Genomic DNA, 15788 nt, shown 5'->3' with positions numbered 1-15788 from the left:
TAGTGGTAGGATGACAGCTTACATATATTAATGCAGAGCAGCATCGAACAACATGAAATATCTATTTTTTAAAAAAAAAATCCTTAGCATTATCTTCTGGAACAGAAATTATTATGTATGGGATGTTATCACACCAGGAGTTTCTAAAATCCATAAAATATAAAACATAGGCACCTGAAAAGAGAAACCTGTCTATTTGTCAGATACATCTGACAGTCACACAAGAGATCAACAGGAGTTAGGCAGGAGAGCCTTGCTGAAAAAGGAACATACTCAAGCAGATTCTACTGACTGCTTTTGAAAGGCTCATACATTCTGCCCTTTGATTTCACAAACTGACACTCTGGGACAATCCTTGTTTTAAAATTGCTTGTGACTTTTTTTTTTTTTTTGGAAACCATGGCCAAATTGGAGTATTAATTCTTTTAATCAATTTATTAACGATTGAGTTTTTAAACCATCTGAATGAGTGCAAATATTTTTTATTATTATTTAAAGTTGCAGGAAAGTGGGAAAATATTCAATTAAACCTCTTTGGATTATACAGTTTGGTCCAGATATATTAAGGCTGTTTACTGCTCTCAACTTATTGTCAGTTTTAAAATAAGTCTATACTCTAAGGTACTTTTTTTTTAAAAAAAAAATTAAGGTGAATTACTAGGTATTCATTATTCTGTAATAAAAATTTGGAATATACCATATTGAGTACTACAGCTTAGAGATTTAAAGAATATATCTATGATCTTAAGAGAAGATTAATCTAACAAAATATTTTTGTCAGGTTTATTTTAATTTTTGTGTGTTCCTTTTGCAAAGATGGCATGGTAATATATTCGAGAAGTGATACAAGGGATACAAGGGAAATGTTAACATTCATCTGCACTATTTTCAGAGACTTATGATTATTGATTGTTGTGGCAAAGATACAATTAGAGTTGTAAATAAGGTTAGCACCAGGCTCTTCCTTCTCATTGTCAAGTATTAGTACAATATACCATATTTTTTGGAGTATAAGACACACTTTTTTCCCTCTTAAAAGAGGGTGGAAATGTTGGTGTGTCTTATACACTGAATACTGCCATATTTGGCCTCCTGAAGCCCCACCCCACTCGTCCCATTTTTGCGAAAAATGGGGCCTACAGAGTTCTCCTGGGGGCCGGGGAGAACAAAAACCTTTTTTTTTTCTTACCTCTTCGAAATTTTGGTGCGTCTTATACACCGGTGCGTCTTATAGTCCAAAACATATTGTAAGTAGTAGAAGAAAAGAGAGAGAGGGGGAGCCTATGATATAATGAAAAAAATAGAGCCATACTGAAAACTGACTAATATGGATAAGGGTAGTTTGGTGTGTGTAGGAGTGTGTGGGCAAATGATTTCCATTTGTAAAAAAAAAATGACAAAAAAGAGAACAAAGTGAAATAATTTGTCTGAGTTCAAAATGATTCAAATGGTAAAAATGAGCAAGAAACAGAAACAAAAAAGAAAAGAAGTTTTAAGACTACTTCCGATATTCAGAAACTTTATACCTGCTGCAACTGAAAATCCTAAGAAACCAAGCAAAAGTTCACAAAGCAAATGTTAATATTTCTTAGATATATACTTCTTGCCATTAGCCCGTGGATAGATAAACTTTGCTTCAATTTGAGCACAGGCTTCAGTAACTGTTTGACAGTATTCTTATAGTTTTCCAAAAAGCAGTATGGAACTGGTTTGTCATTACTTTCTTTTATTATTTTTCAACATCTCATCTAGATTACAACCATGTTATTCTCTAGCATAGGGATCTCCAACCCCCGATCCGTGGACCAGCACTGAACCACAGCATGCTAGAATCTGGGCCTCACAAATAAGTGAGGCCCCATTTGCGGGATGCGTGCAAAACCACACATCCTCCGGTCCGTGAAAAAACCTGTCTCCATGGAATGCCCAAAACGTTGGGGGCCGCTACTCTAGCAGTAAAGTTTATGTGAGTGAAGTGAAGATATGAATATGTTTAAAAAGTCTGTCAACTGAAATAAGTATACAGTTTTTTGGTTGTGAAGATCTGTTAGTATTGCAGCTAGGGTTAGCCACTTGATTTACGATTGCAAATATCACAGATTTCAAATACTGAAAGCATGAATGTGTACTTCTACAATTCAGCGTGAAGACTCTAGTAATAGGAGTAGAGGTTATCTGGTTTAGTAATAAAATCTAAATCATATCTTCCTTTAAATGCTTAGCCAATGAGCTGAATACAAGTCATCAAAATGTCTGAAATAAAATTAAACACAATTTTAGATTGAATCAATACAATATAAGTATGGTTTCTTTTCATTATGTTTATTATTTCATGATCATAAAACAATAGTTTCCCTCTGTCATACTAAGTTCTAGGCATCTAACTTTGAGAAACTCACTAGTCTAAAGAAATTTGGCAATATGATAAGGAGACTGAAAATTAAATCGTATGAAAAAGAAAGATTAAAGAAATTTGGAATGTTTAGTTTAAAAAGATTAAAATGATTTTGATTGTATTTTTCTGTCATTTGAAGGAATGTTACATATAAAATTTTTTTTTAATTTATTGGAAACCAGATTCCAGCTGAATGCTAGGGTAAGCTCCCCAGTAGTAAGAGTACTTGATCCATGGAATCTTGGGTTCTCCTTTACTGATTCTGTTCAAGCTGAGGATATATAACTTTTACTGGGAACACATTAATATGTGTTTCTAGGCAAAGTAGATGTCTTAAAGGTCTTCCAAATTTTTGATTCTATAATTCTCTACACATTTCCATGCTAACCTGCAAGCAATGGACATAAGACAAAACATTTCCAGTAGTGCCCCACCCAAATATGAAGTATTTAATAGTCCAATTAATAATAATAGGAAAGTGATAAAATAACTTAATTAGGAAAAGGCGTGCATATCTGCTTGCATTTATCTGTTAAAATAAGAGCCAGGTTTTGTTTTGGGGTGTTTTTTTTAAAGGAAGGAATTTTAATTTAGAAACACAACCTGACTGAATAAGATGTATAGATTCAAATCAGTTTTTTAAGACTTAATCTCAAGATTTTTGTAGAATAGGTAACTGCCAAAATTGTCCTGCCCTCACGTATATACAACTTTTTTGATATTTATATATGTTCTATATCAGAGGATGTCCATAGATCTTTTGGGATATTCAAAGTATTATTTAAATCATTTTGTAATAAGCAGCTCTAGACTTAATCAGATGGATCCTGGCAAGTGAGTTCGCAACATAAGCAAATATTTCTTGCACTGAACATCTTAATGCATGCAACACACAAATAGAACATGTGTGGACATGCAATGGAGATACAGTTGGCTGTTATCATGTAGCATATGTCCACAATATGTTTTCAGTAATTTCATTTATTACACATATAACCAACTCTTCCTTTGAGAGCTGAATGTTTCAAGCCGTGTCTTATCTTACCAATCAAACTTAATAATTGGTCTACAGAACATTAAGGTAAGGTAAGGTAAAATATGATAAGACAAATTAAGATGATAAGATAAGTTGAGATAAGATAACCTTTATTGTCATTTTTTTACTGAGAGCACACTGGCACACATTAATAATGAAATTCTGTTGCCTGCTCTCAAAAGAAAATATATATCTACCCATACACATATATAACACACATATACACATTCTATATATATTACATATACATATACATATACATATACACACACACACAAATACACACACACCCATATATATTCAAAATGGATAGCAATATATACCATCCCAGATGGCAACAAGGAAAACAGGCCATGAAAAGGATGTATAGCATTCCACACAATACTGTGGACCTTGCTCAAGCATCGTTTATGCGACCTACCAATAATATTTTCTATGATCCTCGCCACTTTCTGCACCGCCTTCCTGTCTGAAGCAGTAAAGCTTCCAAACCAAACAATAATCCAATATGACAGGATGCTCTCTATCGTCCCTCTATAGAAAGTGGTAAGGATAGGGGAAGGAAGAAGTACTTTTCTTATGCAACACAGAAAATGAAGGTGCTGCTGTGCCTGCTTCACCAGTATCTCAGTGTTGCGTGACCAAGCTAACTTACTCGTTAGCTGCACACTCATAAATGTGAGGTTCACAACATTGTACAAGAGAAACCATCCCAAAGAAAAAGAAATGCAAGAAAACAAAGTGACTGTCTGAGGAAGCTTGCAAATAGCTAAGGAAAGAAGGGAAGCGAAAGGCAAGTGAGAAGGAGATACACTCAGTTGAATGCAGACTTCCAGAGAATAGAAGAGCTAGAAGAGATAAGAATGTCTTCTTAAATGAACAGTGCAAAGAAATAGAAGAAAACAATAGAATAGGGAGGACCAGAGATCTCTTCAAGAAAATTGGATATATAAAGGGAATGTTTCATGCAAAGATGGACATTATAAAGAACCAAAATGGCAGGGACCTAACAGAGGCAGAAGTGATTAAGAAGAGGTGGAAAATTACACAGAAGAACTATACAAGAATGAGCTTAACATCCCTGATAACCCGATGGGGTGGTCACTGACCTCGAGCCAAATTTCTAGAATGTGAAATCAAATGGGCCTTAGGAAATCTGAGCAACAACGAAGTTAGTGGAGGTGACAGTATTCCAGTTGAGTTATTCAAAATCTTAAGAGACGATGCAATAAAAGTGCTACACTCAATTTGCCAGCAAATTTTGAAAACTCAACAGTGGCCACAGGATTGGAAAAGGTCAGTTTACATTCCAATTCCAAAGAAAGACAAAGCCAAATAATGTTCAAACTATTGCACCATTGCACTCATTTCTCATGCTAGTAAAGTTATGCTTAAAATCCTACAAGCTAGGCTCCAGCAGTATGTGAATACTGAAGTACAGGCAGGATTTCGAAGAGGCAGAGAAACTAGAGATCAAATTGGCAACATACGCTGAATCATGGAGAAAGCTAGGGAGTGCCAGAAAAACATCTACTTCTGCTTCATTGACTATGCTAAAGCCTTTGATTGTGTGGATCACAACAAATTGTGGCAAGTTCTTAAAGAGATGGGAGTACTAGACCATCTTACTTGGCTCTTGAGAAACCTATATGCGGGTCAAGAAGCAACAGTGAGAACTGGACACAAAACCACTGATTGTTTCAAAATTGGGAAAGGAGTCTGCCAAGGCTGTATACTATCACCCTGCCTATTTAACTTATATGCAGAGCACATCTTGAGAAAAGAGGGGCTAGATGAATAAAAAGTTGGAGTTAAGATTGCTGGGAGAAATATCAACAATCTCAGATATGCAGATGATACCACTCTAATGGCAGAAAGTGAAGAGGAACTAAAGAGCTTATTGATGCGGTTGAAGAAGGAGAGTGGAAAAGTTGGCTTGAAACTCAACGTTAAGAAAACTAAGATCATGTCATCCAGCCCTCTCAATACCTGTCAAATAGATGGGGAAGAAATGGAGGTAGTGACAGATTTTATTTTCCTAGGCTCCAAGATCACCGCAGATGGGTACTGCAGCCAAGGAATTAAAAGACGCTTGCTCCTGGGGAAGAAAGCTATGGCAAATCTAGATAGCTCACTAAAATGCAGAGACATCACCCTGCCAACAAAAGTGTATATTCAAGGCTATGATTTTCCCAGTTGCAATATATGACTGTGAAAGTGGGACCATAAGGAAGGCTGAGCGCCAAAGAATTGAGGCCTTTGAACTCTATTGCTGGATAAGACTCCTGCAAGTCCCTTGGACTGCAAGACAATCAAACCGGTCAGTCCTAGAGGAGATCAACCCTGACAGTTCTTTAGAAGGCCAGATCTTGAAGATGAAACTCAAATACTTTGGCCACCTATTGAGAAGAAATTTAGGACATAGCCCTGAGGAGAACCTGTGCTTAATAGACATTCCTTGATACTTCATAATGCTTGCTGTGATAAACCTGTGGTAATGCCAATTCAGGGTAAAGACTGAATCATATATTTCTATTGAAGTAGGTTTTGTTTTTGCTGTTTGTTTCTTGCTGTTGTTTTGATATTTTGTTTCAGTTTTGCAAATGTCTTGGTGGATCTGGATCTGCACAATAAAACACATATGTCCCCTGAAACGTGAATATACTAAAAGCATTGGAGGAAATCTCATATAACTTGTCAATTGGAATTTTAGATCAACCATGCTTAATATTACAGTGTTTCCGTTGGCCTTTGCAGATTTTGAGGGGGCTTATTCGACCTTACCATCTCTCCATGAAGCTAATGGGAAAAGCCTTCCAGCAATCTTCACAGGAAAGTTTCCAAATGTCAAGTGTCATCTTTCCAGCTGCTAGATGAATGGGTAGCCACAAGGCATTTATTTGGGTGTGCGGTTTCAGTAAATCTGGTTGCTGGGGTGGCAATTACTATAATTTGGCAATTGCTTTTCAGTATTTGGGCCACTTGTAATTTTAGTTATTGGAACTGAGGGCGTTATTTTGGGACAGCTGTAATTTAAAGGCAGGTCATCATAGGGTGGTAATTTTTATTTTATTTTATTTTGAGTAAGGCTAACATCTCAGCTTTTCTTTTTCATCTGCATGTATATATTTCTCTGTATTGAATTCTGTTCTGTGTAAAATAAAAATGCATTCAAAAGAGACAGGTACTTATATATTCTTCATTAACAAAAGATTTTGGTCAACCCATTTCAACTAGTTTTACGCGAATCAGTCCTGATTCAATTTGAATTACAGGTTTTATATTCAAAGAAGACATGATTTAATTCAAATCTGTGGTGCAAGGTTTGAGGAGAAACTAGTTTGAAGTACTTTAATATTTGATATGGCAAAAAAATTTAAGGAAATATATTGAGGAAATTTCAAAATGTATGATTTTTTTAACCTTTTAAGGCAGTTTGAAAGATGGCTGAATTAAACTCTTAAGTAAATGGTAGGTGAGATGCTGACCTGGTACTCTGAAACTCTTGCTCAAGATGCAAGATGCAGCTTAGAGTACTTTAATAGCAAACTTTTACTGTTACATTATATAAAATACTCTTTTTTGACAAATAATACATGAACTGTTTGGTATGGTTTGCCAGAAGTTGTTTCTTTCAAATATTTCAGAAATAATTTGAACATATATTATTGTAGTAGGAATATTGTAGTAGGAAATAGTAATAATTCACTTCCCTTAGACACACCAGTTTGTTTATTTTACTTCTGTAAGCCAAAATATGTGTATCTCTTAGAATATGTTCTTCAGTCACTTGAGGAATCCAGAGCCACAGCATAATATATTGCAGTGTAATACAATTTTAATTTGAATACGATTTTCATATAATATGCATCCCTGACTGACTGTAAATAATGCAATTACAGAATTAAATGATAAATAATAGAGTAAGGAGAGCTGTGAACATATAAAGAAAGAAAGAAGAAATTTGTTGGGATAACACTTAAAAAGAAGTTGGTTATCTAGATGTAGAAATTCAGAAAAATATTGTTGCAGGAGCTGTAAACTACAGAAAAAGGGATATTGATGCAACATGTCATTTTTTTGAAAATGCAGGAGGTAAATGCATTTGAACATCATACCATTTAGTATATTTCCAATAACAATGAGCAAGTGTAGATAAGGGATAAATGTGTTTATTAAAATATATTGTCAGAAATTTTGATAAATGAATTGTAAAGTGGTATTTCTTTTATTTCTGATGTTTAGAGTATAAGTATCCCTGCATTTATACTAAAATTGTAGTACTCACAAGGAAGAGGAAGGCACCATAGATTCATTTGATCATTTATTTATTTGGTAAATTTATATAGCCATCATATTTGTAACTCAAAAGTTAAAAACACAAATCAATACAAAAGATAACTCTAAACATAACAAAAATCTTTTAAAAAAACATTAAAAATCATAAAATTCTCATAATCTGTAGGAAGGCATACTCGATTTCCTTAGCAATATAGCCACTTTGCAAGCTCCATCCCCACGTTACTGGATTTCCCAGGCCAAATGTCAAAGCTGTGTCTCCAGGTCCTTCCAGAAAGCCTGCAATTTGGGGCAAGTCACACCTGAGGGAGATGATTTTCCAGAGGGCTGATGTTGCTTTAGAAAAGAGTCTCCTGGGTCCCATCAGGAGTGTGATTGTGAAACATGGCCTCTCAAGTTACCCGATTCAAGGGAATCCATGTTGGAATCAATTCTCATTTTCAAGAATCCAGAAATTAATAGAATGAAGTGAGGGAGAAATTACAACTTTCTATTCTCCTACGCAACCTACGCTCTGTTGTAGGTTGAGAGTCTTGTATTTTGTAATCTACATGCAGAAAACTGACATCACAGAGAAAATGGACAAACTTTAGCCTTAGAAAACCACAGGTCGAACTGTTCTCAATGTGTAGCCTTCTCTTTCAATGGTCCCTCATTATAGATTTCTTTTTGTCTGCTATTCATTTGCCAGGCAACAATCCTAGTAATTAATCAGATGGAAACAGTTACTCATTCTCTTTCTTGCTACTGTCACTATTCATTTGCTGATCTTATGTGATCAGAGAGTAGTGTTCCCTATTAAAAAGGCACAACTCCTTCTTCTCCCATACAAACCTTCTAGAGGTTTGCTCTAGACACCATATCACTTCTATTACTTTTTTATAGGCATCGTTTCTATTAGATATCACAGTTTCTTTGATTGTTATATCCAGTCCTGAGATAGGTTCCTGTGAAGCACCATTGCTTATTTTTCAAAAAAACTATAAATGTCCTTTAATTGGATTTGGCTTGCTATACTGCTGCTGCTCTGTAGTGCACATTTTAATTTGTTGTTAGATATTGACTATTTTATTATTGTTCTAATTAGTGTCTATAAATAAAGTTATTTCCATTAGAAATATAGAAGAAATATGAAAATAAATAAATGAGCCAATCATTGCTCTGGTTCAGATCTTCATTTCTTTTCAGGTCACTAAAAGCTTGGTTCAAAGTTGAGTAAGTAATGAGCATTTAAAAGCAGGAGATTATTTGATTGAATATAAATAGCTAAGCTAAAGATATCTCTAGAACGACCTCTAGAAAAAATTATAGCTATGGAGGAATACTATAGTTTTCCGTTGTGATATAGCAATTATAGTTTCTGAATCTCACTGTTGCTTTGTTGAAGTAGCATATGAATGTTTCAGAAGGAATCTTATCTGTCAAAAACTTAAGACTTCTTCATATCCTCTGACCATGGCACAAAGATATACCACTAATAATTTAAAAAGAGATAATCTTCATAGGAGGCAACTGGTCCAGTTTTAAAGTAGTATTCTTCCTTTTTTCTCAATACAAATTTGTCTAAGTTAGAGTTACAATTGAAGTATGGCACAAGCCACTGATTGGAAGCTGAATGCTTTTATATGCAAACTAGTATGTTAAGTTGGAGCTCATGGATTGAAGCTAAGCTCTTTTGATAGGGAATGAGTACATTCTCCCATTATTCCTATTTTTTTTTTATTTCATTTTGTCACAACAGTATACACAAACATCGACATAAAACAACAACACATCATAAAAGAAATATATATATATATAAGCAAAAGTATGCAACAACTATGTTAATTTGATATAATGAAGGGAACAATAGGACAGGAACAGTAGGCACTTTTGTGCTCTTATACACGCCCCTTATATTGGAGTATCTGAGATAACTGCTCCATGGGAACAGAGACCTGGTAGATAAAGAATCAGCTTTTCTCCTCGCTACTACTCTTCCAGCTGACAGATCTAGGAGACTTTTGCTTTGTATAGAGAGAAAATTATTAACTTATTTATTAACTTGTTTGGGTTTAGTTTTAAATATAGGTTTAATCCTACTCCAGAATAGTGCTGTTCCAGAAAAGTGCTCTTCTAAAATAGGATTGAGTGCATGTCAAGGGCTGTTTTTGAATGCAACTGTGCAGAACCTTGCATAAAACCAGGGGAATTATTAAAATTTGCCTCCTCCCCATATACATGCCGATCTCTACCCCAAGTTTTTGAAGGAGATTGGTGGATGCTTTCCTGCTGATTGGTGACATAAATTGGGAGAGAAAAATAAGTCGGTGAATCAATTAATTGCTTTACTTATTCCACATTAATTTTTTAGAGCCAGCATCACTTATTCCCCTCATTACTGAGGCAAAACCTTTGTGTCACCTCAAGAAATGTATATTGTGTTTTAGTGTGGCTGTGAGGAAAAGCCCTAATGTATGCTGTCATTTGACCCCTGTTATACCAATATAGTGTGTGATTGATGGGAGCTCTATATATGTATAATGTAGTATCTGAAGATATTTTTGTAGGAATTACTTCATAAACAAAGGAATTACTTTGTGTCACAGAGTGATAGACAGATTTCTGTTAATACCATGTTTCCCCAAAAATATGACCTACTCAGAAAGTAAGTCCTAGTTAGATTTTACATGTTACACCCAATATAAGCCCTACCCCCAAAATAAGCCCTAATTAAGACTCTACATACTCCAGAATTTGGAATAGTACAACAATACAAAAATATAAACATTGAGTTACATTGTGGTGAGGGCTCTTTTGGCACCACAGCCTACACATCTATCTTGTAGAGGTTATCCATATGAGCAACAACTTCATTCCTGCAACAGAACGGATTTAGTTCATTAGCTACCAAGTAGAAAAATACTTGACTTCATTTTCATTGTTTTTGTAAGTAGCTGTATGGTTTTCTTTATCATTATACAATAATGGTGTAAATTACTGGATGCAAAAATTGCCTATAAATGTTAGATTTATATCTTTGTGCAGATTTTTTTTCTTTTTTAGTGATTTTTGCTGGTTTTGTGTATAAGTAAAAATCCATTTGGATTGGGCTCCAAATTGGGCTCATCTTCCTTTCTAGAGATTATTTATTTTAGGAGCCTCTCAAGAAGTTTAATTCCACTGATGTATTTTACAGAACTGTTGGAAATGTTTCTTTTTAAAATTTTAAAATTTCTATATGCACCTATTTTTTTAAAAAAATAAATAAAAGAGAAGGCAAAAATATCTTATCCTTATAATAGTACACATTTTTTAAAAGAGAAAGCAGAACTACTTCCTGCATAAAATAGACTATGTTGTTAAAGGATGAAGCATAAACCTTCTCTGTGTAGAAATGAAAAGGATCCTGATAGTCCCCAAATCCCTTCCATGTTTTCCATTCTGGCTGGCTAATAGTGTTCCCAAATAGTTCATAAAAGTCTCCCTTCTGGTGCTTCAATGTATGAAATGTACACCTTTAAACTCTTGCAGTTTAAACTTCTTTATAGTTCCAATTTTCTATTTTTATTTGGCAAGATTTTAAGCATTTATTAAATTTAAATGCTAAACAGACTTTGTCATTGGGTTGCCCTGATACTTCTAGTAAGAGTGATGAATTTAATGTGCCAAGAACATTTTATTAACTAATTAAAAAGATTTATTTTGGATGTATGTATGTATGTATGTATATAAAATGAGATGATGCAGATTCATTTGAGGAAGGTGTATTTGAATAAAGTGGATAAATTGTTGTGTTGTTTATTCCCACAGTCTTTACATGGTGCCTCAGTACCTGCTGTACCTCGGATGCCTCTTTTCTATACCCCAATCGACTTGGTAGACATCAGCATAGAAATGGCCGGGCTTAGGTTTTCAAATCCTTTTGGCCTCGCCAGTGCAACACCAACTACAAGCTCATCAATGATCCGCAGAGCTTTTGAAGCAGGATGGGCATTTGCACTCACCAAAACGTTTTCTCTGGACAAGGTAATAGATTTTGCGGTCTTTTGTCTATGTTCAAATAATCTCTCATTTATTGCATTTATCTTATTTATAATAGTTTTCCAAGAAAAGGGTCAAAATGAACTTTAGGCTTTTTGCATTTTTCTATTGAAAACTTAATAGTTGATGGCAGCCTGTTAGAATCACTGAAATGTTTTCCTTGTTTTCGATAGGAAAACAGCAGAGGAAAAGGATGTTGTTGTTGTTGTTTTAAGTCCCTGTGGATTTTAGCCCATTAGTCATTGCCGAGTATAGAAAAAGGATGTATTATTTCTACGCAGGGTTCCAATAGACTCTCATGCTAGTTATTTGTGAATAAGTAATCATACAGTGCATTCATGGACAAGCTGTTATTCATATTAGACACTACTGGCAATTACATATTCTTTGGGATATATTTTTATCTAGAGATAAAATACTGAAGATAAAATACTAAAGTTACCCTCATTATAAGGTCTACTTTCATAGACATCCATATCGTTATTATTATTTTTTGCTAATAATACTGAGATAGCCAGTGGTCTCCCATCCAACTATAAACCAACCTAACTTAGCTTCTTGAGAGTATGCAACATCTAGGTCCTGTAGCTTGCAAGAGGTAAAGTTACTATTTATTACATATAGTAACTACACTATATAACATCTTTCTCTTAAGCCAATTAAAATCAGCCTTTGGTCAATGGTCAGCAAATTAAATTCAGGTGTCCTCCCCACTTCTCAATTCATCTGTTTGATAGCCCAAATATTGTGATGCCAGTCACAAATATAAAGGTATAGGTTTACACATGATTGTATTTTTAACTATGCTTCAAATTTTTAAATAGATTAGACTGAATTATTCCCATCATTAAATTATGCTCAGCTGTCAGTTCTTCTGGTTTGCAGAAACTTAAACAAAGCAGGATCTGGTTAGCCATCCCTTCCCCTTTCTAGACAAAGGCAATCTTTTTTCTGAACAACAATAATAACAACAAAATTGTTGTTGATAAACAAATTTTATCAACATATGTTAACAAGGGAGAAAAGATTTGAGAATTTAATATAATTTGTCCTCATTTTATCTTATTTGTACCCTATGACTATCCTTAAGTGTTGTATCTTAGAATTCTTGATGAAGTATCTTTTCTTTTATGTACACTGAGAGCGTAGGCACCAAGACAAATTCCTTGTGTGTCCAATCACACTTGGCCAATAAAGAATTCTATTCTATTCTATTCTATTCTATTCTATTCTATTCTATTCTATTCTATTCTATTCTATTCTATTCTATTCTATTCTATTCTTTATAAATCACCTTATTTAGTTCTGAATCTGAGAACTCATTTGAAAAAGGCAAATCCCCCCTCCCCCCCTTTTTTGCACTGCTAGATGAAATGCTGTTTTTCTTAAGTTAGTATTTCTGAAACATTTCTGGAATCATCTTTTTAAATGTCATCTTTTTAAATGTTTGTCATTCAAAATGTGGTGATAGTTGGCAATACACATGCTGAGGCCTGTAATCCATGACAAGTTTTGTAAATTTTTGGAGGATGGCCAATGTTTGTGGCCTCATGGGCACTTCTAAAATTCTGAAGAATTGCTAAGGGTGCCACCTCAAAAGGTGGCAAAGATCTAGGGTAAAGTAATTAAATATGATTAAATTAAATACACATGTATGTTTTTTAATTCATTAATTCTTTTTCCTCATTTATCTATAAAAATATATACTTTTTAATAATGACAGTATCATAAATACATTTCCTTGTCTTTTTTAAATTATTTCTTTTAAAAAGATGAACAACAATTGAAGGGTAAAATTCCAAAACAAATTTGGATATAATTTACATGTTATACTTTCTTTTCTCCTTCCAAATATCTAATATAGGACTTCATGTTTTGCTTTAGCCTTCAAAGCTTTTCTATGTGCAAAGGAACACCTACCTGAGTGACTGTCACCAACAATTTCAAATGTACACCCCACATACATTTACAAAAAGCACTGATGATGTGGAAAAGTGATTCTCAGCTATTTTTTTCAGAATAAAACAGCAGCTCTTGATGTGAAGATCTGATGGATGATATAGCAGCAGCAGCTAGCATAAGTGACAAAATATGAAAGCTTGATATCATTTTGCAAAATATGTGGTTTTGGTATAGATACTGTCCAAGTCTAGATTTTGAATCTTTGGGGGAAGATTCACCAGTAGATTTAAAATGTGCTCCACTGTTCCTATTAAGTGCTGATAACATATGACTCTTCAATCAGGTTTCTTCAGTGTTGTAGGGAAGCCAATGTCACGAAATTGGAGGCAAAGATATTGCTATTTCACAAATTGCTGGTTGTAGCACTGGTCAAAGGTCTGTCTATTAACGAAAGATTTCAAAGGCTTCCATTCTATCACTGGAAACGCCCTCCTGGCCCTTCATTCATCTCAGGACAAGTCTTTTACAATATCAGGAAGGTGATTTTTTTTTTCTGTTTTAAAGTAGAGATGATGGAATTGGCATGGGGACAGACTGAAAGAAACAGACCTGCTGGATTCTAAGTCCCTCTGCTTCCCAGCCAGTCAAGATTGTACTTCAGCTCATAAACTGGCCTATCTTAATACTTTTTTATGAATTGTTTGAGGTGGGGAACAACTATGCTTGAAAAGCAGATCAGATCAGCAACATTTGTTCTTCTACCTAATCAACAGGAATCTGGCATTGATTAGATACTGTAGTCCATGCTTGAAAGTATGGGGAAAATGTTGAAGCTAAAATCCTCCATTCATTCATCATGATGTGCATTTAGCAGAGTCTAAATATATTAGAATCAAGCCCATTAAGAGTACCAGACACTTAAGGCCAAAAGGACAAGCAAAGTTCATTAAGTAAGTTATATGCTGTAATAGAAAACTTGCTTGTTGGAGTTTTCTGTCTCATATAGAGGAAAAAAAGGAAAAGATATTCACTGTTCTAGTAGGAAGCAGTCTAAAGGAGAAGAACTATCAATATTCCAATCAGGAGAAATCTGAGGCAAAGACAAAAAAAAAGAAAGAAAAAGGAAGTTCCTGGCATGCTGTCTCTAGTCCTAATTCCCCTGGTGGTGAATGGAATAAAAGCTGTGTCCAAGTCAAAGTAGGTTTTCTCTGCCTGCTGGTGAAAAATATAAACATATCCCTGTATTTTGTGCCTCTCATATTAGAAACCAAGGTACTTCAGTCCCAGGAATTACTATAAAAATACCTTGTTCTGATTAACAAATTAATGGATATGAGTCACACAATTCATCTGAAAGTTGGATAACTGCATTATTTCTTTATTAAACTATACATAGGAGATTAGACAATATTTTTTGGTTTTTTTCCTATATAATACAATATATAATAAAATAGAAATGCACAAATGTCATTCGAATTTTAGACAAAGAATATTTCAATATATGATAGTGTGGACAGAGTAGAAACCTTAAATGCAAAGAAATGATATCAAAAATATTTTCTTTTATCTTAGCTGTTTCTTTCATCAGTAAAAATGTAATTCTGATTAATCGGGAAAATCTGTCTTAACTCTTGTTGGTGACATGCTTTGATTTGTGATGCTGTCACTTTTAATAACTTAGAGAAGCAGTTGCTTTTATTAAATCTCTCCCATTGGAATAAATATGTGGAACAATTTCAGCTGAAATCTGTAAGCATTGTCTTTGTCTCTCACACCCCCTAAACATATATTGGCCTGGTTCACATGACAATAAACTATGGTTTAGTTCAGGAGTGGGTTCTACCTACCTTTACTAACAGTTCACATCATGTCCGTGCGTGCTTCTGCATGCATAGGTCACTTTTGATGACGTTTGGGTCAGTGGGCGGAGCCTTCTGCCAGTTTTACTACCAGTTCTATAGAACCAGTTCAAACCGGGGGCAACCCGCCATAGTTATACAAAAGCGAGCCTGAGTGAATTGTAGACTCGGCACTTTCATTCCATTTAAGGGTGACTATGAGGAAAAATTCAAAAATTGAAATAATAGATTAGCTATTGTTTGCAATGCAATCTGAATCCTAGCCAGGGTTGAA

At 34.5% G+C, this 15788-nt stretch overlaps 1 protein-coding gene across 2 annotated transcripts in view; it reads left to right on the top strand.

Annotated features, from left to right (window-relative positions):
• Nucleotides 1-15788, top strand: part of DPYD (dihydropyrimidine dehydrogenase) — a 684632-nt gene that overhangs the window by 357112 nt on the left and 311732 nt on the right. For both annotated transcript variants that reach the window (XM_058176033.1, XM_058176032.1), the window contains one exon: nucleotides 11523-11738. In XM_058176033.1, coding sequence (XP_058032016.1) covers nucleotides 11523-11738 — 216 coding nt within the window. The remainder of the gene's footprint in view (nucleotides 1-11522; nucleotides 11739-15788) is intronic.

This window comes from Ahaetulla prasina, chromosome 3 (assembly GCF_028640845.1).
Source record: "Ahaetulla prasina isolate Xishuangbanna chromosome 3, ASM2864084v1, whole genome shotgun sequence".
Lineage (NCBI taxonomy): Eukaryota > Metazoa > Chordata > Lepidosauria > Squamata > Colubridae > Ahaetulla > Ahaetulla prasina.
The sequence above is the reverse complement of the archived record's forward strand: the minus strand, read 5'-3'. Positions and strand labels throughout refer to the sequence as shown.